At 30.5% G+C, this 23139-nt stretch overlaps 1 protein-coding gene across 4 annotated transcripts; it reads right to left on the bottom strand.

The window, feature by feature from the left end:
- Nucleotides 1–3319: 3319 nt before the first annotated feature.
- Nucleotides 3320–22822, bottom strand: LOC132754229 (cilia- and flagella-associated protein 107-like). Of its 4 annotated transcripts, none has more exons than XM_060744844.1 (5): nt 22616–22822; nt 21381–21669; nt 19159–19185; nt 10023–10164; nt 3320–6635 (listed from the first exon to the last, which is right to left on the bottom strand). In XM_060744844.1, the coding sequence occupies exons 1-5, from the start codon at nt 22718–22720 to the stop codon at nt 6488–6490; spliced, it is 711 nt and encodes a 236-aa protein (XP_060600827.1). In that variant the 5' UTR covers nt 22721–22822; the 3' UTR covers nt 3320–6487. The 4 variants fall into 4 exon arrangements, with proteins under 4 accessions (XP_060600827.1, XP_060600828.1, XP_060600826.1 ...); XM_060744845.1 differs by lacking the exon at nt 19159–19185 and adding an exon at nt 20223–20237; XM_060744843.1 differs by lacking the exon at nt 19159–19185 and adding an exon at nt 20211–20237.
- Between the last annotated feature and the right edge of the window lie 317 nt (nt 22823–23139).

The following is a 23139-nucleotide window of genomic DNA, read 5'->3' on the forward strand; positions in this document are numbered from 1 at the left end:
GTCTTCATCGTACCCGTGTTTATACTGTGAGGCGTATCAGACGCAGGCACAGGACAAAAGAAGGCTCACTACGACTAATTTGCATTAAACTAGAGCAATTGACAATAAGAATATCACAATGGATTTGTCCTTGTTTGCGTAATATAAATACAAGTATAGCCTCCTACCTGTAGTAATCAATAAATCTTATATGTCTGTCATCACAACAGCAATCTGTCATCACTGCAACCGGTTGTACAGTGTGACAATGCTGTCCACGAAAGGGTGCATTGCAATTGGAGTGTCGAACTCAAAACGCATTTAGATTATAAAAAGAATGTATATTTGTCAATGCTAGCACATGTACTTATTAGAGGTTCAGGCAAAGTTTACGCATGACATTGATGAACCTAAACTGATCAAATCTAAGTAACTATATATGACAGACTAGTATTTTGCGACAAATAATTATGTTATACAAGTTCTACAGCAGTATCATTTCAACATTTTTTTAAATATTTTATCACCTTTTATAATCACGAAGTAAAACAAATACAGTTTCATGTAGTAAATATATCCTACATGTGATATATTTCGACGGCATTTGAGACAATATTTTTATATCTTTTCTCACTTAATTATTAGGGCTTATTTGTATAGTGTAACAAAGCCGTGTGTATTGAAATTTTAACCTTTAGATATATTTAGCATTAACTATTAGCTGACAGCTAGATTAAGGTTAAAAAAGATGTTTTTTACATGTTGTTTTAGATTCAATAGGAACTAATGTCAACCATGGCGGGACAGATGTTTGACCACCCCAGATTTATTTGAATCCCATTTCGTGTAGGACATTTGCCCCTTCATATGTTTTTAAGGGCGGACATTTGCCCCCCAAGCTAAATTTTGTGAAAGGCGGACTTTTGCTCCCCTGTATTAAAACCTTTAAAGGGCGGGTACCCCCCCCCCCCCACTTCCCTTATAAAGTTGTCACTGCTGTTTTATTTAGTATACAATTAAGGGTCCGAGAAAAAGATTAAACACTAAACCATAATTAGCTAGAAGTACGTTTAGTGATCTGAAGCAAGTACCATCAGTTTTATTATAAGCAAAAGATCATTATTTTTCATATATTCCGGTCAACCAACCCAGCTCTAAGAAGATTTTTTAAGTTTTTACTATACACATATATGAAAAACAATGACCACCCCCCCCCCTCTGGGCGGGGCCAAATTTTGTCCCCGGGGCTTTTATTTGAACAAACTTGGTAGACACTCACTAGAAGATAGATCACGCTTAAAATCTAAACTCTAGCTTTTTGGGTTTTTTAAAGAAGATTTTTTAAGGTTTTTACTATATACATATAAGGAAAATCAATGATTCCCCTGGCAGGGCCAATGTTAACCCCAGGGCCCTTATTTGAACAAAAATTTTAGACACTCATTAGAAGATAAAAATCTTAGCTCTAGCTCTTACAGTTTTTTAAAAGAAGGTTTTTTTAAAAGTTTTTACTATCGATACATAAAGGGAAAAACATTGACCCCCCCTAGGGCGGGGCCAATTTTGACCCCAGGGCTTTTATTTGAACAAAACTTAATTTGGTATACACCCACTAGATTATATTTCATGCTTAATATTTAAGCTCTAGCTATTAAGGTTTTTTAAAAGAAGATTTTTTAAGTTTTTACTATATACAAATAAGGAAAATCAATGTCCCCTGGGGCGGGACCAATTTTGACCCCGGAGCATTTATTTGAATAAACTTGGTAGACACTGACTAGATGATGTTTCATGCCAATTATTTAAGCTCTAGCTCTTTCGGTTTTCTAAAAGAAGATATTTTAAGTTTTTTCTTTCGGTTGCCATGGTAACCTGAGTTTTGCTAGGAATTAAATTCTTTGAACAACTTTTGAAAGTGACTACCAAAGGAACATTTCTGTAAAGTTTGGATGAAATTGGCTTAGCGGTTTATGAGGAGATGTTGTTTAAAGTAAAAGTTTACGGACGGACGACAGACGGACGAACACCGGACGAAAAGTGATCACAAAAGATCACCATGTCACTTTGCGACAGGTGAGCTAAAAATTAATATTTTCATCTTTAAGGTCAAAATCATTCAAGAGTCAAGGTCATTTTGAGTTTGATATATGTACATGAAGGTCTTATCCTAAAAGATTACATGTATTATGTTCTAGTTTGAAGACAATCCATTAAAAAATAACAAAGTTATAGCCTCTAATAGCAAAAAAAAAAAAAACAAGCAAAATTAAGACATTTTACCTTGAAGGTCAAGGACATTTATGAAGAAAGGTCAAAGTTAATCTAGTCTACTTGAAGGTCTTGCAACAAGCGTTGTTGTGGCCAATTATGAAGACAATAAACCAAGACTAAAACAGGTTATTGTTTGCACAATGGCAACGGCAACCCGACATGACTATTTTTTTTACACAAAAAGTCTAGCTAAACAGCCTGTATCTTTTGTCCAAATTGCCAACCTTGGGATTGGGAAAAAAAAATTGGATTTGGAAAAAAAATTGGATAGGGAATGTGGCCTATATTTGGACCCATTGGATAGAGGGGAAAAGCCTTGCCATGTCATCTGCATTGTTAACCATTTAGTCGGTATTTGAAAATCTCCTTAAAAAAATTAAGACGGCTGGGTTCATGTATTTAGATATTTAGCGTGGTTAACTGACTTAATCAAACTCAAAACTGGTTCATTTTCTTTGAATTGGATAATTAGATTCTATTTAAGGGGTTTTAAACTCACAGTAACACTAAAAGATACTATTTTGCAGCTTTCAGCTTCAAAACATACATTGTAACCCGATACTTCATTTTACTTCATCGCGTTAAATTGTAACAAATTTCTATTCCTAATTTCGGAACATAGACATCTTTTAAGGGTGGTGCTTAAAGCGCGAGATGTTGTACAATTCATCATTTCTTATGAATAGACAACACATGACAAGTCTTCAAAATCATGAATTTTTTATGTCAGTGATGTGAAGGGATCATTCTCTTAACTTTTGAATACAACTGCTCACCGTCACCAGCAGTTGGCAAATTTTCGTCGTGCAGTGGCCGTAAATTGTCGCCCTGTACCTTAATTATGTCAAAACATAAACATTTTTACTGTCCTGCACACTGTCACCGGCAGTTGGCAAATATTCTATGTGTGGAAAATTATCGCCCGGTACCTTTAAAATTTTTACTGCCCTTTCCGATCTTCATTATAAAATATGTTCAATTTAAACCAGAGACATATAAGTTGGAATGAATAAAGTTCTTTGTTTAAACTAACGTTTAATGTGGCATATAAAAATCACGAACTCTGTAATGTTCATGTCAGAATTTATTGTGAAAGAACGTTATAAATACATGTATATAAATTTAAGTGTTGCTCACTCGATTAACACTTTTTTTCAATCATACACTCTTAATAACGATTATGCATGAATACAAAAATTATGACATCATGAGCATATGTTTATAAAGATTTTGTTGCTGTAAAAAAATATATATATTTTTAAAAAACACTGTTTGATTTTTCATTTTAAATTAGTCCTTTACTGTTTGCCTAATTCTTCCGGAACTTAAAACAGTTTTGCCATTCAACAAATATTTTATTTATTATTGAGCACAATATTTGTTGATCTAGAATGAATTACCCAAACTTTATTTTAGGAAAGATAAGTCACAGAAAAATAACAATATAAACATAATTCATGATGTCATAAAGCTAAAAATTAAATAAACTATGCATGCAACCCATCGTTTTTGGTTAAACATTCCTTAAACCATATATGTTTGGTAGAATACCTCTAAAAACTGGGCTTTAGGTAAAACAACTCTAAAAACAACAAATATTACCCTTTAGTTAATCAAGAATACTGTTTTGTGTAGTAAGCATTATGTATATTTCCATATTTTTAGATATATATATTTGAAGCATAATACTGATGAAAGATTATTAACAATGAGCAAATACCAACATTTATAAAATTTATAAAAATAACTAAAACAATGTATTATATCTATCTTATTTAGTTTCTTACCTATAACATTACATTAAGTTGCTTGAAATACTTTTTAAAACGTTCCTTTTTAAACAATACATTAATACATGTATGTACATGTAAAACTTTGGCAAAATTTATATAAAAAATATAGCCAAAAAAAAAAATAATAATAATAAATAAAATAAAAAAACTGTTAATCTAGAAAAGTTTGAAATTAACTTCACCTAAGGAATAAATTATACTTTATAGGCTATATTTTTATGGATAAATATATTTTAAACATTTAAAGGGACTCCACTGACGTTTTTTTTGCATGACGGGACTAAAAATATTTTTCAGATATTTGTGTTCCGTTCAATGTAAGTCTGGACTAATGTCCTAATTCAGTGTGGAAATTTTCAGATCATTCATTCTCCTCGTGTTTCCAGACATATCAATTTTATTGTCTAAAATGACCAGAAAAAAGCGTTGGAACGCATTCACTCAACTCAGGCTTAGGTTTTTTAGGTTTTTTGACCTCAGGGGAGCTCTTTTAAATCAACAATGCCAAAATATTCACCCATGTCAAAAAAGGTAGCAACTTTTGATACACATACTTTGGTTTATAATCATTCCCACACATGCTTACCCTCTAAATCTACCGTTAATTTCAGATAAAATGTTTTTTACTATAATTACAAAACATAACAATGCTCTCTTATAAAATCATTTCATACAAAAATAAAATAAAAATAAAACAACTTAGTCCCAACAAACAACAAACAGACAATACTGTAAATATACTATGCAAAATAAGGGTAAATACTGTATAAAAACATACACAAAGCAGCAGCTTATGATTTATCACAGAAAAAGAACGATTAATACTGAAAAAAGTGCATTAGCATTCAATACTGAGTGCGTTAATAATATTTAAAAGCATAAAGCATCTCTTTACTAAAATTTTTTTTTCACTTAGGTCCCGCCAACAACTCTTTAACATTCTTGCGATTTTTTGACACGCAGTCATATGTATGTCCTGGCAAGGGGTTTGTCATTAATGAAAGATAGATCTCACCCCCCATGACATGACATATCAAAAATCAATTTGTATGCAGTAAAGATTATCTTCCCCTTAATTAGGACTAAAGTAGAGTGGCTTCCCTTTATTGGCCACACAGAGTGGCTCCCCTTTTATAGCAAGAAAGAGTGACTTCCCTTGAGACAACAAATTTCAAATAAAAATTCTTCTAGAGAATGGGCTAATTTTGGCTCTAAACTTATGTACTATGCATAAAACAGATTATATATACTATACTGCCACAATAATAATATTGTATACACAATAATAATATTGTATATATTGTTGATAATAAGAAAAATAAATTGTATGCAAATTGAAGAATAACAAACATGATATATAACATTGTAAGACAAATATGTAGATACTAGACTATCCTGCCAAATTCTCACAGTATATTATGTAAAATATAGACAGAACTAGAAAAGTGTCTTTGATTGAATTCTTAAGACACATGTGTATGCTTTAGCTATATATGAATCTGGAAAATTTACTTTTTGTGGGAAAAAAAATCATCTGGGAGGGGACACTTTATTGGAATAAGAGTAAGTAAGTTGCAGTGAAGAAATTTAAAACAGATATGAAAAAATTAACAGAAAACTAAAGTATGTATATATATACATGTATATATATTTGGTTGGGTTTTACCTTTCACCAACACAGTATAGATCATAGTTATGCTGACGTTCCAGCTTTACTGGTGTAGGAAGACCTCAGGTGTCTCTCCATGCCTTATTTCAGGCAGAAATAGGCACCTGAAATCCACTGACATTCCATAAGCCAGCTGGATAGCCTCCTCACATGAATTTATGTTTGTAAATTAAAAGTATGAAATTGTCAACAAATAATTCTAGGTAGAGAACTTTAACATTTAACCCGCTTAACGAAAGTGATTACAGTCTTTGCCAGCTCTGTATTGAGCCAGATCTTAAATGGACTACACAAATTGTTCCAAATTCCAAACAGGGCAATTCCATTAAACTCGGCAGATCAAGAAATTAAAGCTTATAATTCTCACAAAAACAATTGATGGTCATAAAAATACTGTTACATGTATGATACCCCTTACCTAAAACTGAATTTATCTTGAGCAATATTTCTTTTCAGTAACAATAACATCAATTCTGCATAAATTTGTATTTCTTTCTAGGATTTAACTTACATTAAATCCTTAAGGTGTGTTTTTAAAACTTGCTACACTAACATTCAGATGCAATAAACAGCAATTTCTAAAAATAGCTTCATTAACAACAGTCACAATGAATCTGTGCTCCATTCAAAACAGTTCATACAATAATTTTACAATTGAAAATAAACAACTTTTAATACCTGAAAAAATATTTTGAAAAAAAAAAAGAATGACTGGAAAAAAAAATACTGACTGAAAAAAAAAAATTACAAAAAAATAATTATTTATCAAAATGTTCTAAACACCAACAGAGGTCATTGCCCTCAATGGCATTTCTGGTAGTTTTTCCGGAGATTTTAAAGCTGATACTCCTCTGAAGTGGAGATCCTTGTTTACTTTGTTTATAGGATGGAGATTGGTCGACTGCTCTCTGGGTACGGCAAATCTAAAAATAAACAATGAAAATTAATATAAAATGTACAATGTATAATTATACAAAAGTCGGATTTAATATGAAAGAAAAACAGACCCTGATGTAGGTTTATAAAAATGACAAAGATATATAGACCTTGAATCACACAATATTTAACTTAAATTATAAACAAGTGTTTGACTTTGAGCATTCCTTTCCTATCGACATTACACAATTTAATATAGACGATTATAACTATCAAATTAGCTAAGCACCAAAATGTCACAATTTATTTATAAAATGATTTTTATTTTTGTATCTGGGACTGAAATTGTTCTTGCTTATTATCATTTATACTAAAAGGCAAAATCGTTCAAAACCATTATTCAATAGACCTTTTTTTCCCCCAAGGCTTTTCATTTTTTTGGTATCCTATTACAGTTTCCAAAAAGTTACTCATTGACCAATAACACGAAACATATTTTCTTCTGATAAGGAAAGTTATAATATTGAATTAGTATTTTGTAAGGAAGTCAAAATACTACTTTGTTTACATTTTGCTAATTTTATGACAAATAATTTCCCATTCAGTGCAACTTTCTTTAAATGATTAACATCTAAAATGCTTTAAACATTATAAAACTCATGTTTGCCCTTTCCAAAGAACGAAAAAAATCATAATTTCTGCAAGTGGCATAATGTGCCTAATAATAAAATATCTGCAAAACCTCTGAGGTTCTGATAAATTGGGATTTTTTTTTATATTTCTGAAAGCATTTACTAGATATTTTTGATTTAAGTTTGATTTGAAAGTTTTTGTTTGTTTGTTTGTTTTGGATTTTACGTCACATCGACACAGTATAGGTCATATCACGACATTCCAGCTTTACTGGTGGAAGAGGACCTCAGGTGCCCTTCCGTGCATTATTTCAGGCACATTAAACAGGCACCCGAGTAGAACCATCAATGTTCCGTAAGCTAGCTGGATAGCTTCCTCACATGAAAGAATCCAAAGTCCCTGTCCGGTTTCAAACCCACAGCGGTGAGGGGCAAGTTGATTGAAGTAAACGACCTTAACCACTCGGCCACGTCACCCTGAGTACATGACAGTATAAATGTGTTCATTGGACACTTAATTAAGACCCCACTGTTTTATCAGTCTACGGACGGACAGCATGACAAAAGGTCAAGGGCAAATCTATATGCACCTCATTCCCCTCTTTGGCACAAAAATTTGTTTCTTTCATTTGAAGGTATAGTAATGCTGCTTTCATATACATTGTATACTATACTACTTAATTTTTTCTAATATTTCTTAACCCTTAAATTAAATGGGACTTAATTTTGCCAAGCTTTACTTTTGGGGGTTTACATCCATTATCTTTTTGGGGGGATTAAAAAAATAAAAATTTAAATTTTTTAAAGTCACCCAAAACATTATAAGACTGGCTAACAGGGTAAAAGTTTAAAATAATTATAATGCATGATTTAGGGAAAAAAGGCTTTTAAAAATAAAATCATTTTTAGGAAATTTGGCTCTTTTGGGGAAATAGAATACAGGACATCATATAAAATGTTTTTTTTTTGGTGAAACTTTAAAATTTAAAGGAGCAATAGGGCAAATGCTGCTTTGCTCCCAACTAGGCCATGCAGGCTCCAAGACCAGAAGTAAAAGAGTTTTTTCGATTGTCTCCCAGCTTACAAATTTCTGCAATATAAACTATTCTAAGTAGGGTTTTTAAAGCCCCATTACAAAACTTTTCCCAAAAGTTTTAAAATTTAAAAATTTTGTTTTCCTTTTTTTTTAATGCTATAAAAAAAATATTTTAAGCAAAACCATCCATTAAGCTTTTTAAAGGTATTTCCATAAAGGTTTTTTTGGGACATCCCGGGGGCCCAAAAAAATAATTTTTTATATTTTTTTTCCCATTTAAATGAAGTTTCTAGACCAAAAAACCTGTGTGCAAAATTTCAGATGGTCGTCTCATTTTGTTTTTCCAATTAATTAATTGTCTACATGTATTATTATTAATTATTATCAAAATTGTGAAAAAAAAAGACCAAAAATTGAAAGCTTTGCAACGCTTTTCAATAATCCAATTATTCTTTGCCCAAAAATATGATTTTATTACTTAATAATCTTTTGCATATCTTTCCATTTCAAGTGTTCAAGCTAGCTGACTGACCTAGATATGTAAGAAATTCAAAATTTATTCTTTTTTTGGCATTTGAACATCAGTGGAGTTCCTTTAAGCATACTATAAGTACAAAACATTGACTAATAATTGTCAAAAACTACTATACAGTTATAAACAATTTTACTGGACAATTACTTTTTTTATGCAAAATTTAACGAACATGTACATGCATAACCATTATCATTGCACTATCTAGAATGGTTTATACTTAAAATGATATATAAATGATACATAAATTATTCATCAGACTATATCATAACCATACCTTATTTTGCACTAAAATTGAATAAAACAAAAAAGACATAGAAAATTAAAAATGAACACTGGAAAAAGATAATAAATTAATTTGGCAACATCTTAGGAATAATTGACTTTTAAAATTATTAGCCATGATTGATATCCATATCTATTTACATGTATTTATAAGTCACCTGAATTACCGGCAAGAAGTTTATTTCCCCGCAGAACAATGATGATGTCTTCATATCATATATCACCTGCTAATATCCTAACACACAACTATTAAACCCTTACCAAGCTTTTGATAACTATTTCCCAACCAAAACCTGAACAATTCAAGAATTTTCTATGTTTACAAAGGATAATAATTCAGTCAAAATGCATGTATGAGTTATGAATGACTTACAAAATATGTAAATAATCGAGATTTTTCATGCATACCAAACTTTGGTGGTGGTGTTGTTAGTAAGCCACAATGAATTCACCAGTGCATTGTTCAACTACCGCAATGTTCCTGGGCAGGCTGTCAAGCAGTTTACCAGTACTTAGCTGCCTTTAACTTTCGCAAGGATCTGATAAATTGGTAGTGATATAAATTTGTTTGTTAAACCAAGTATTACCAAGTATTACTCCGATGCCCATGTCAGTGCTAGAACATTTATTCAAGATAGCTCCACAATACTTCTAAGAGTCGAGCTAAAAATGAGCTGCGTCACGACAAAACCAACATAGTGCGTTTGCAACCAGCATGGATCCAGACCAGTCTGGGCATCCGCGCAGTCTGATCAGGATCCATGCTGTTTGCTATCAGTTTCTCTACTTGTAAAAGGGTTGGTAAGCGAACAGCATGGATCCTTATCAGACTGCGAAGATGCGCAGGCTGGTCTGGATCCATGCTGATTGCAAACCCATTATCTTGGTTTTGTTGTGACGCAGCTCAAATGATAAAGTACATTTTGAAATACACTTATTTAATACTAACCTAACTTTCGTCATAGCATTATTATTGTGACCAACGAATGAGGAACTGTACGTGGACTGGAAATCACCTCTTGTCTCGTCAGCTATTTGTGACTTCCATTTCTCTTGTAGGCTCTGTAACAGCCCAAAATTTGTTGGATTGGCTGAAAAACAATAATAAAACATGGTATATTAAAGAATAAAGCATGGTTAATGGAATTATAAAAGGTATCATATCTAATCAGCTTTCTATTGAATATACAAAAATATTTATAATATTGGAAATTTTAAGTTTGATAATAATTAAAGATACTAAAATCAAAATTTAAAGGGACTCCACTGTTGTTGATTCTTGGCAAAAGGGATTACAAAAGCTATCAAATTTGTTCAGCTTCTTATTGAATACACAAAAATATTTATAATATTAGAAGTTTTAAGTTTGATAATATATTATAATCAAAATTTAAAAATTTAAAGGGACTCCACTGTTTTTGTGTCTTTTGGACATAAATGGACTGGAAATTGTTTTTTTTCTTGAAGATTTTTGTACAATTTGATGTACATGTATAGACAAATAACATGTTCTTTGTGCACAATTCCATATCATTCGCTCGAGTGATTTTTAAAATATTATTTCAAAACATTTCTTTTATGCGCCAAATGTGGCATTCTGAACTAAGACATCTAGCACGTTTACATCATTTCCATTCTAATTTTATCTTATCAGCTGAAGAAGCTTAATAAGGTGCAGAACATGTATAACTGATTAACTGTGCTTCCTATCATATTTAAGAATATATGATACATTTGAATATACATGTATAAAAAAATATGTTTTACATAACAGTTCTGCATATCATAATTATAATATTCAAATCTACCATAAAATCTACAATAAAAAAAAATACATTAGACTATTATAATCAAATTCATAATAAAAATCTACAATGATTACGAGTATACATAAGAATATCATAAATAATCAAAATCTACAATAAAAATATATATTGGAATATAAAAATGATTATAATGTACTTATAAATGAAATATTGATGGAACAAAATGCATATTTTTATTTTCTATTTTTCACTGTAAATTTTTTTTTACTACAGTGAAAAATATATCCTGTATTTTAAATAGTGTCTTAATTGCCAGACTACTTTTTTCCAAATTCAGCCATTATACACAAAATTGAAAGGGGAAGCCTTTCAAATTGTAATGTCAAAAAAATAGAAATGTAAATAACAAACAGAAAATTCAAGGTTTTTTCTAAAAATACAGGATTTATTTTCTTTTTTGTGGTATGAATATATATAATTCACTTGAGGCAACCCTAAACACCACTCATGTAATATTTATTTTCATACCACTCAATGAAAATAAATCCTGTATTTATAAAAAAAAAAACCTTGAATATCCTCTGTTTATTTGATTTACATTTCAGCTACTTAACTTGTGATATTCAACTCTATGATCTACAATAATCTACAAAAAATATTTATTATATAAATTATATACAGCTAAAATATTACAAATAATCACCATGCATAGCAGTCACTTATGATATCTAGTATTGAAAAAAAATTCTACAATAATTATATGAGGGATACACTATTTTAACATTGATCTATAAAGGATATATGTAATGATCGTAATTATATAAATTTGGTCATTTACCTTTCCATATAAAGATTGACAACAAAAATCTAAAATTAAGATAAACAATAAAAGAAAAACTACAACATGTATTTCATTATATAACTAACAATTTTCTCTTGTTACCATGGCCGACCCAAGATAATGTGTCAGTCCATAGAAAGTGACATTGACCTTGATTCCAGGTGATATTCATGTAAATAAAGCTATGTCAAAATATGTGCAAAATAACATAGCTAAAGTTAACCATTAATAATAAGAAACAAAAGGTTTGACATGATTTAGGCCAAATTAGGGTAATAATTATAACCAACCAATCAAAAATAAGGTTACATTAATAAAATATTTGGTAATGATCAGTTTACAAGGACTGACTCCCTCTTTCTGTAATTTTTTGCTTGTTTGGACCAATTTATAGATCTGGTAAAAAAAATGATAAATGTACAAAAAACACTTAATATAATATCATAGAACAAAATATTTTCTAATTTATTTGATCCATTGAAATTACAACTTTTAAAGCAAACATAATATCTATGTTATATTTACATAAAAATTGGCTAGTCAAACATTGTAAAGTAGAGCAGTAGTTGAACACAGCAGGTTTCGTGTCGATTAAAAGTATTTTATAGGCCGTATTGATCGAAATCTTTAAACTAAAACCCCGATAAACATGTAAAAAAGTACAAAAATTTTTTTGACAGATTTTACTTTAATTCCCTTTGCCAAAATTTTTCGTAAAAAACTACTAAATTTGGGAGTAAAAATTTAATTAATATATATTTTTTGGGAAAGTTTTTGTTTTAAAATGACCCCTCATAAAAAAAGGAAATTTTTTCTATTTTTATTGTCACAGAAAAGGGGCTAATAAATTTATCCCCCGTAAAATTATAAGATTAAAATTAAAAGGTTGGGGTTTTCCCAAAAAACGGTTTTTTAAAAGAAAATTTATTTCCCTACTATGCTAAATTTTTTCAAATGCCCCGTTTTTTATATAAATTTGGGGGCCTTTCTGTTTAAAGTTGAAGTTATTTTTTAAAAACAATGTTTTTACATGCAACAAATGGGGTTTAAAAAAGAAGTGCAAAGGGATTTTGTTACCCCCCCACTCCCCGAGCATGCCCCTTGATTTGCTCATTTTTTCTGGGGTTAACTTACTGTGACAACATAGAAAGGGGTAGTGACAGAAATATCATATTCATTGGTTCCTTTTTTCTGGGGTTTCATATTGTGACAACAGGGAACTTGATTTTATGTTTGACTATGATACAAAAGAGAAAGAACATCAAAACAACAGGCAATCTGATTTACACTAGGGGCTACCCCGCCCCCCTCGTACAAATCAGATTGCCTCGTGTTTCCAAATTCTGATGCTCTTTCTATTACTTGATCCATACCTAATTTTTAAAGAAGGCATAGGCTTGAACATACTGCCAATAGCACCCCAAAAGGGTGACCACTTTACTCAATATTACTTTAAATATTAAAAGTTAACAATAATTTTCTGAAAAAAATAACAATTTTACTAAAAAAAAAACAAAACGAAAACATCAACAATTTCATTCACAAAGGGAATAATTTTACTTCCAAAAGGTCTAAAAAGGTTCACAACTTTACTCTCAAAATGTTAACAATTTTACTTTGATAACTCTAAAAATAATTTTACTTTCAAAGCATGATTAATCTATGATATAATATAAGGAAAATTGGGCTTTTATTTTTACATATAGGTATGATTACGGTTGAAATAAATTTAACTTAACAATATAACAAAATGAATTTTACAACTTCAAAACTGTTGAAGTCATATTACAAATTTTGCTTTGACAACATTTTTTCACATGTATATGAATTACAAGTTTAACTTTTACCCTAACCCGGCCTATTACTGTTATTACAATTAGATACAAAATAACTAACGTCAACATATACCTTAACTAAACAAAAGGTAAATTTGTTTAAATCAATACGTTGAAGTGTTAGATTTAATCTACAAAGTGTATCATGCAAAGAATAGCTATTTAAACGTTAATAAATATTTTACCAAATCAAAACACTGTGTTTGTTATATAATAATAAGATCATTCTGGTCCCTTATTTGAAAAAAGGGAAACAATCCTAACAAAGTGCATGATATAGTTACTGGCCTTTGACTACAAATGTACATGTATATACCAAGTATACATGCATTATAGGGTTCAATAATTTGTTGTTGTTTTTTTTGTTGTTGTTTTTTTTTAATTTAAAAGTATTAATTGGTACAAATGATGACTGTAATTGGTACATTGGTACAATTTATCAAGGGCTACAACTCCGACATATATACAAAAGAGTTGCAGAACTTGACAGAATTTCATAAAATACAAATTCTAGCCCAACGGTTATGGCACTCACAGTCACTATGTCATTTAAGAAATTTGTTTTCAATCCTTAATGCTATATATATTTTTGAAATCACATCTCCAACACTTTGATATATTGGATTAATCAGACACTAAAAATAATTAGAGTTTATAATTATTTTTTGTCCAATAGGATTGAAGTTTTTCGAATGAATCATAACACATTTACTTTGGTAAATCAGCAAACTGTGAATCAGTCTAGTAAATCAACTGTTTATAAAAATAATTAAAACACTAAGCCGGTTAAAATTTATTAGTACAAATTTACAAAATTAAATTGGTTGCGTGGTTGCGCGCTTGACCAAATTTAATTTTGTAAATTCAATGGACATACTAATAAGCTTTAACCTATACTAAAAATTGCAAAAAAATGTTGTGGAAGAGGTATTTATACTTATTGTTATGCAATTAAATACAAAATCAACGTAATAGTCATTTAAATGTATCAGAAGACAATCAATCAATATCTATCAGGGACTTTGTAACATTTATGAATTGATATTTCTGTGGTTTATAGAATTAAGTTCATTATAATTATATTGTTAAGGTGACAACGGAGTCAATTATCACTGAAAATACCTAAAATGAGATTTTTTGCTTAGTATATTTATCAACCTTTTCTGAACACATTCGTGATTTAATTTTGGAAGCAGTTAGTCCAAAAAATGTGTTTTTAAACGTTTTAAAACGGTTCCTGTACTATTTTTATCTGCTATCGCGTAACCTGTCAATTATCGATAACGCTCCGCCCCCTGTTGAGGCATCAATGAGGGAAATCGGTAGTTCCATATATGCGTGAATTACCGGTCCCATAACTGGTCCATACTACTCGTAATTCATGTATCCGTACAAATACCGTACATCTTTTAATGAATATCGTCTAACCTTTTAGTTAGCCTTTTTTTTATAAAATAAGAAATTGTCGGCCAATGTACGTACGTAACATAATGTATGAAACATAAATAATTAAGCATAGCGACAAATCGCACGACCACGGGTTTGATTAAAATATAGTTGCTAAAATATCCATAATGTGTGAAAATAATTTGTCTGTCCCGTTAATCTGATAGATATTACATTGAGTTTATGGACTTTTGTACGGATTCAAGGGCTTGCTTTACATTCAACCTCGTGTTTTCTAACAATGTCAAGTAAAACAGAACAAAAAACAGACAACATTTTTTATGTGAACGCCTATATGACTTGTGGTAAGGTCTCCCTGACAAATTTCTAAACCATTTTAGGTTGTCTAAGGATGATTATTTCTCTATGAATCAATAAAAAAGATAATAAAATAAATTATCAGTGAATGCTTTGAATAAATTGTTCGCTAGTAAATCGAACACAGTACTAATAAACCTGGGAGAATGTTTGGAATTTATTGTATATCCCAGTAGAAACTGGATCTCTATGCCGTGCATAGATGATTTTCATGATAATAGAAGTCAAGAAGGTCAGATCATAATGATCGAGTGATACCTTTTATTTCTATTAAAATATGTGAAGCATTTATATCAATTTGGAGGAAAAAATATATAAAATCCCGTTCTTATTTGTACATCTACCATGGACTTTAAAAGACTGTCAGAAGCTCAGTTTTTTTGTTATTTTAATTTATATTTTAACGGAATTTCATACACGAGTACACAGATAGAGTGACACTGGTATAATATAATAATAATGCTGATGATAATAATAGATTCAAAAAATAATAAACTTCAAATGTGAAACAATTAAATACCCCGCTAGCGGTGCACAAATACGTCCCATTTCCCCCCACCGAGTGCCTCAAATTTAACCGAAAGTCACGTGACATGTGCAACCGATACCAGACTGACGGTAAATCACGTTAAGATTTGAAGAAATTTCTGTTATAAACTGATATTAATCAGCAACTTTTTAATTGGTCAGATGTCACTTGGTCATAAAATGTTGTTAGAGTATGTTACCGCAACTTGTGACCCTCTCTGGTGCGATATTTGTGTATTATGTAATTATTTAGCGTGAAACGTAGGGGTCCGAGAGAGAACAGCCGATTTATGACACTTCGTTTGATGCGGGTCGGACTAACTTTGAATCGGCATAACTTTTTTAATAATCAAGCAATTAACATGCGGTTTAAAGCACATGAAAGGGAATTCATTTACTGAGGGAACCGTGTCAGGGATTTTTGTTTGCTCAATCAGCGACTTAATTATCTTTAATTACGTAATATGTATGGTGAAAAAAGTCGCATAAAATGTTCGACGTTACGTAATATTTTTTTGAGAAAAGATAGAAAAAATTTGAGACACGGTTCCCCAGATATTATAGGTATGTTTATTTTCCAAAAGTTTGATGACAAAAAAATAAAAAATGACTTTGATATGACGATTTAAAATTTTAGGATTTTTATTAAAAATCAATCATTTACAAAGGCATTTTTTTCAAATATGTTATTTTTTAATGATGATCAACGACATTTAATGCACAAAGATTAAATAAATAACAATTATTACTAAAATAAGTTGGTTTAAATGACATTTATGTGATTACCACGGAAAGTGTCTGTTGTCACCTTAAAGGAACTCCTCTGAGGTCTTGAAGCCAAATATTATAAAATTTTAATTTTTTACGCAGATCAGTTGGGTATCTTAAAACAGAAAAGTATGCAAAAAAACAAAACAACAACAACTAAAAATATACTTCGAAATGAAAAGCAAACCTTATTTTTTTGTTTTTCTTAGCCAGATTTGAGTTAAAAGCCTTGCAGGGGTTTTCAATTATGGGTCATTTTTCACAATTAGAATAATTATTCTGGAAAACAAAGTGTCATGAATGATCTGAAAATTCAGAATCATTGGTCTAAACCGACATCAAATGGAACATTGATCTCAAAAAATCATTTCCTGTCTTGTCATGTAAAAAAGCCTTAATGGAGTCCCTTTAATCATTTATATCCCTGTGATATAGATTAGAAAGATGGAAGTTTACTGTAAATTGTAAACAAGGTTAGCTTTTAAAAAAGCTAGTAGCGACTCGCTTCGTAATTTTTCCCAGGGGTGTGTTTAAATGTAAAAATGAAAGTTCTGTTAGCTGAAGAGACTTCAGCGAACATCAAAATAAAAGTGACATATAAATTTATGGAAGCCAGTTCTCTCAGTTTAACAAAGAGGAATATGAGTATATATGAAGATGCATGTAAACAGATAGAATAAAGTTCCTATGTCTGTGCACATTTACTATATGGCCTGTTGACCTTGACCAAAAATGTTTTAGATAGGTAGAATTCATAAAGATGTCTCTTTATACGAAGTTAAGTTGTAATATGTTATTTAGTATTGGAATGAGTGACCGACACAAGTCCTATACAGGAATATATTACTGAAGAACTCTCTTGGGCGTGGGCAAATTTAGATTCATGGGGCATGATTAACATTTGATTTGTACAAGTTCTCAAGTCTCGTAAATCCCGGTCAAAATAGACCGGGAGAGACCGGAAGCGACCGGACCGGAGAATAGTATATCCCAGTAAATACCAATCGGAACACCTCGGGCGACTTCAAGAATTCGAACTTGACGGAGATTGCCGAGTTGTTACGATTGAGTAAATACATACACTAAATACCGGAAAGGATAAAATGACCGGAAAAAAAAGAAAAAGAAAAAAATGCACAGAACCAGATGTACACTTATGTTAATTAACCAACAGAGAAAACAGGTGAAATCGCTAAATCAAAAGTCAGTGTAAATATGATTTATTGAAAAGAATTCATGAAAACAAACATTTTAATCATCATTATATCTTTGCGTTCATAGCAATACTTGCTGCTTTTTAAAAATGGCGTGAAAATTGAAGGTTTTTTGACGCTTTGTAAGATTAAATTTGATTGGCTAAATAATTTTGGACTCCAGCCCTGACAGATAAATTTTGTAGAAAGCTGGAAGCCAAGCTTCGATTAAATTTTTGGATGGATTCGGAGTTTTAGGTTGTTTCTAAGTAAAATCCTAACGTAATACCGGCTCGCCGTGGCGAGCCGGCATAATTAATATTTATACAATTTATATTTCTGTGGAACAAAAAGATAAATTCCAATGTAAAGGTACAATTAAGAACACTTGGGAAAAAAATGAAACAGACACGCTGTTACTAAGTGAAAATCATGCTGTTTAGTAAAATAATATGGTGTAATTAAAGGGGAAATATACATTTCATTCTGTGGACACATCAGACAACATAAAAATAGGTTTATTAGTTACAGATATTAAACAAAAAAAGACCATAAATGACAATCAATAATAATTCTATTTATCAATTATGTTAACAAATGAGTATTTCCCCCTCCCCCTCCTCCCAACAATGTCCGAGTATGGCTGATTCAGTCATCAGGCAATAGAACAGTCCTTAAATCAGTATACCCTTTTATAGTAAAATAAAACTCTGAACTTCAATATAAAAGTGTTTTAAGCTTCAAAATAATGGTTTGAGTTTTAAAAATGAACACTCCCATAATGCTTTTATGAACAAAATATGGTGGAATTTTACCTCAAAAGTCAATGGCGCTCGCACAAAAGCATTCCTTAATGGTTAAAATCCTACTTAAAACAGCAGCATAATTTTTTTTTCCAGATATTCTGTTTGCGTGCAATATTCATGCATGTTAAATAACAGAGACATTTTTGTTATCCGTCTGAAAACTTCAAACAAATTTATATACATAATAATTTTAAACGTGTTAAATACTGAAATACAGTCAAATCTATGTTTGTAGCAGCTTTACTTTTTATGTTATTTGAGTCATTATTTTTGAATATGTTTTGAGAAAAAAAAATGCAAACATTTGCATTTGAGAAAAGTGTGCCTGACTGAAAAACAAAAGCCGAAACACAGTATTTCTTCTTTATTTTCTTAATCTAATGGGAAAAAATCTTGTGCTTCAGATCAATATAATCTTTTTTTGTCTTTTAACAACTAACTGGTCTTCATACCAAGGTTTGACTGTACAGAAACATGTAAGGTATATTTTAGAAATTTCAATTTTTGTTAAAATAGGGCTGCAAACTGTAACAAATGAAACAACAAACAGTCATTTAAATTGGAAATAATTATTGTATCAATACCTCCTCCTCTTTTGCTTTCTCTTGAAACTACAGACAAATAATGGCAATGAAAAATAATGGCAATGAATAATGGCAATAAAAAATAATGGCAATGAAAAATGGCAATAAAAAATGGCAATGAAAAAATAACGTAAAAAAAAAACATGTAATGGCAATGAAAACAACAACTGTCGGAGGACAGTAAAGTTCTATAGTAGTTTGGACCAAAATTTATGTTCTAGTTTATAATGGGCCTTGGAAATTGACCTCCTATTATACTCTCCAATAAGCATATAAAAATTCCACCTGTTGCCTTCAGCAGTTTTGGAGATGCCAATTTGCATGCAAAAAACCCAACCATAGTGTGACACCAGGGTGAGTACATTAGCTCTCCCTATTCTTTGAGTAAACAAGTTAATAATAACAAAACAACCAACACCCATTTTTAATTTCTATAAGTATTAATTAGCAATTATTAAAATCAAAATATAGTCAGTTTAATGGTTACATACAGCAAAAACTCATTTAATGCCATATTGATAGCCTGCCAATGGTGACAAAAAGTATGGTACAGATATAAAATCTGCCAATAAGAGGGCCACTATATTGGGCATTTTATTTACTGTATATACAGCTTGTCAATATAACCAAATGTTTTTTTAAATCTTATGAAACTGCAGATGTCTGTAAATTTAACTGTTTATATAGCAAACAACCTGTATATATAAAATTGCATCATACATGTCTTTGAGCAAAAAAAAAAAAAAGAATTGGGTTAGTACTCCCTCATTAATTAATGAAGCAGCAAACTGTTAAACATAAAGACTGACCAAAAAACCTTAAATAATATAACCTCCCTTTATGAAAAAAAAGGAAACATTGAACCCTGACTAGAAAGCAAAATTACATAATCAAAATATCAACAATGTTCTATTTCCAAGCACTGGTTAAGATTCAAAATACAATTTAGCAAGCAATTAAAACAAATTCAATTCCGACATATGCATTTGAGTGTCAATTCAACATGTTATAACAAATGACAGACAGAAAAATTCTGATTATATATTTCTTACCAAGGCGCATACCAATAAGTAATGTTGCTGTAAAATTTCAGTTGTACAAAGTGAATTTTAAAAATCATTAATATAAATTTTAAACAGACTCAGTCTCTGTAATGCTTAAAGGCCCATTGAGCCTCAGAAATGCTTTTACATCTAATTTCTCAAATGTTTTTTTTATTTTGTTGTAATTTTCAAGTCTTAAAATTGATTTTGTAGTGTAAGCTTTTTGGAAATTAGTACAGTACAGTGATTTAGTATGTGAAACTACTTTATTTACAATTTACTATGTTTATGTCAAATAATTTCACATTCAATCTACTTTCTTCAGGTGATAAGCATCAAACATGCCTAAAACAATTATTTAAACATTATAAAACTCATGTTTGGCGCCCTACTATGGAAGGAAAATTAAATCATTTCTGAGGTATAATGTGCCTTTAAATTAGTTGTAAGGTATCTGCATAATGTTCTGTTAGTTTCAACATCTTTTGTTTATTTTATGATGTACATGATACATGTACTGTTACTCAAGATGTTTGAAAATGAAAATAATGTGATGAAAAACAAATACATTAAAAGACAATAATTTCTTGTAATGAATTTTAAATTAAAGAAATTATACAATAATATTAATATATTTCATTAGAACTTCTGAAGATTCATTTTACCCATTAACCAATCTTTGCTGATATAAACAGCCCTGCAGACTGAATATCCATGAAACTTAAAATCTGAAATAGCTCAGACAATTTTAAAGATTATCAACTGCTCCCTTATGGAATAAGAGTAATTTTAAACAGTATTTTTATTTTAAGGTAGTCTTACTGCAATGCTTTTCCACTTAAAAATTTCTAACATTGGTGATTTTTGGAAGGTTATTTTTCGCAATCTACGGTATTCAATAATTTCTAACCATTTATGACCAGAATTTATTGATGAGTGATTGTAAATAATCTTATGCCCAAGATTAAAGAAAAATAATGTTCCGGAAATAAACGATTTGCTACAATATTGGCCGATATTAGAATTTTTTTGGTGGGAAAGCATTACAATAAGACTTCCTTAACTGACAAAGTGCAAAAGGGTGTTATATTACAGTAAGATGACCTTCACTGACAAAGTGAGTTATAATTTACATTCTAAAATATCAAAAGCAATATTGTATTATATATATGTAAATACCTTGTAATGGATAATCTGATCTCTCTGGACCCCACGCTAGTTGATGGCTATTCCACTGACGGCTAGGTGGGAAATCATTCTCCTTCCATCTACCATTATAGTGTTCATCGTACCAGGACAGCATGTTATTTGTGTATCTTTTACCATGATGCCAGAATAAATTTTCCGTTCCTAGACCATCATTTCTTAAAAGGGCCTTCCTGCGTACAACAACATCAGGCCTGTGTCCTTCGTAATTACGGAAATCAACTCTGTGTGTACTGTTATGTTTCTGATTTCCTCTTTGAAACTGTAAGAAATGTGATAATGCTCACTTGAATTTTCATGTTAAAATAACTTTTTTTTGTCTAATTGGGTAAACAGAATTACTGAAAAATACTGAAAAATTATATAGTACCAACATTCTCTAATAAAACATAAAATATTGGGAGAAATTGTTCAATAACTTAAGTGAACAAGGGTGATGACAGCAAAAATCAACATGAGTTCAAGATGTATTTTGTCACCTTAATTCTGACTGTGAATAATAATTCTGGTATGCTAATCCTGATTGGTGGCCGTATTGGTAGAACAGTAAACTGACTCTTATTTCTCATTGACACAGTTATAAACAGATAACCATTTAATGAATACAAAATTATGAATGTTACAGAAATGGGAGGCAAACACATAAACCGTAAGAGTGTATCAGAATATACTTATAATTTACAGTTGAAATTTACATGACAAAATAACACCTTAATACGAAAAATTTGATTTAGATCACCTCTGTTAACTATCAAATGACTGACTTCTCCCTATTTTAAGTTTATGAAAGAGAATTTTGTTTTATTTTGGTTCTCTTTATATCATTCGGTTCTTGAATTAAAATATTTCAGCTGGGACATGAAATATTTTTATGCTGATTTCGAAAATTCCATATACCGACAAATATCATTAAGTGCATGTGTATGTGCATGTGTATGATACCTCACCTATATAATAGTATTGTGATTCTAACATAGATGACATATGTGTTTCATTCCAAAAAGACAGAATCAGGTTTTGTTTTAGCCACATATAAATAACAAAATATTTCTGTTAGGAGTACAATAACTTAGACTAACACTACACGGAAATGGTTATAATTCACCAATATATGTGCCTCAACTTAAATATGCCACTATCCGGATTCAAGATATATGTCGAAATATAATAATATCCACGATTTACAATAACGTCTAAAATAATCTTACCCCATATCTATCTTCATCCCAATTGCCAATAAGTACACCCGGTGAGTATTTTTGTTCTATTCTCCATCCAGGCATATGCCATTTACGAGGATCTCCTTGAGCCATTTTTTATTGGTTCCTTTTTTATTTTTTATCAAAAGTTTTTTATCAATAAACAATCACTTTCGTATACATGGATATTGCGGGAAATTTTGACAGATGACAGAAATATTACTACGCGTATCGAATTCAAAATAACATTTCGGACAATATATTTTTATTAATGGTGCCTGTTAAACTTCAAACTTATTGTTTTATACAAAAGTAACGATTTCAGTGCCGTGAAAGTACCAGGGGATATGTAAATATATTTACTAATTAGGCACTATTTTTCTATTCCAGATTGGTAATGCGGTTCTGATTACGACGTTGCTAAGGAATCACGTGTCAGTCAGACACAATATAAAATTTAAATTCAAACGAATATTTATTTATATCAATTTATTAAATTGAGATTTTTGCAATTGTAAATATTGAAAATGATT

Source organism: Ruditapes philippinarum, unplaced genomic scaffold, assembly GCF_026571515.1.
Source record: "Ruditapes philippinarum isolate M1 unplaced genomic scaffold, ASM2657151v2 ctg1253_1_1_1_1, whole genome shotgun sequence".
In the NCBI taxonomy this organism is placed as follows: Eukaryota; Metazoa; Mollusca; class Bivalvia; order Venerida; family Veneridae; genus Ruditapes; species Ruditapes philippinarum.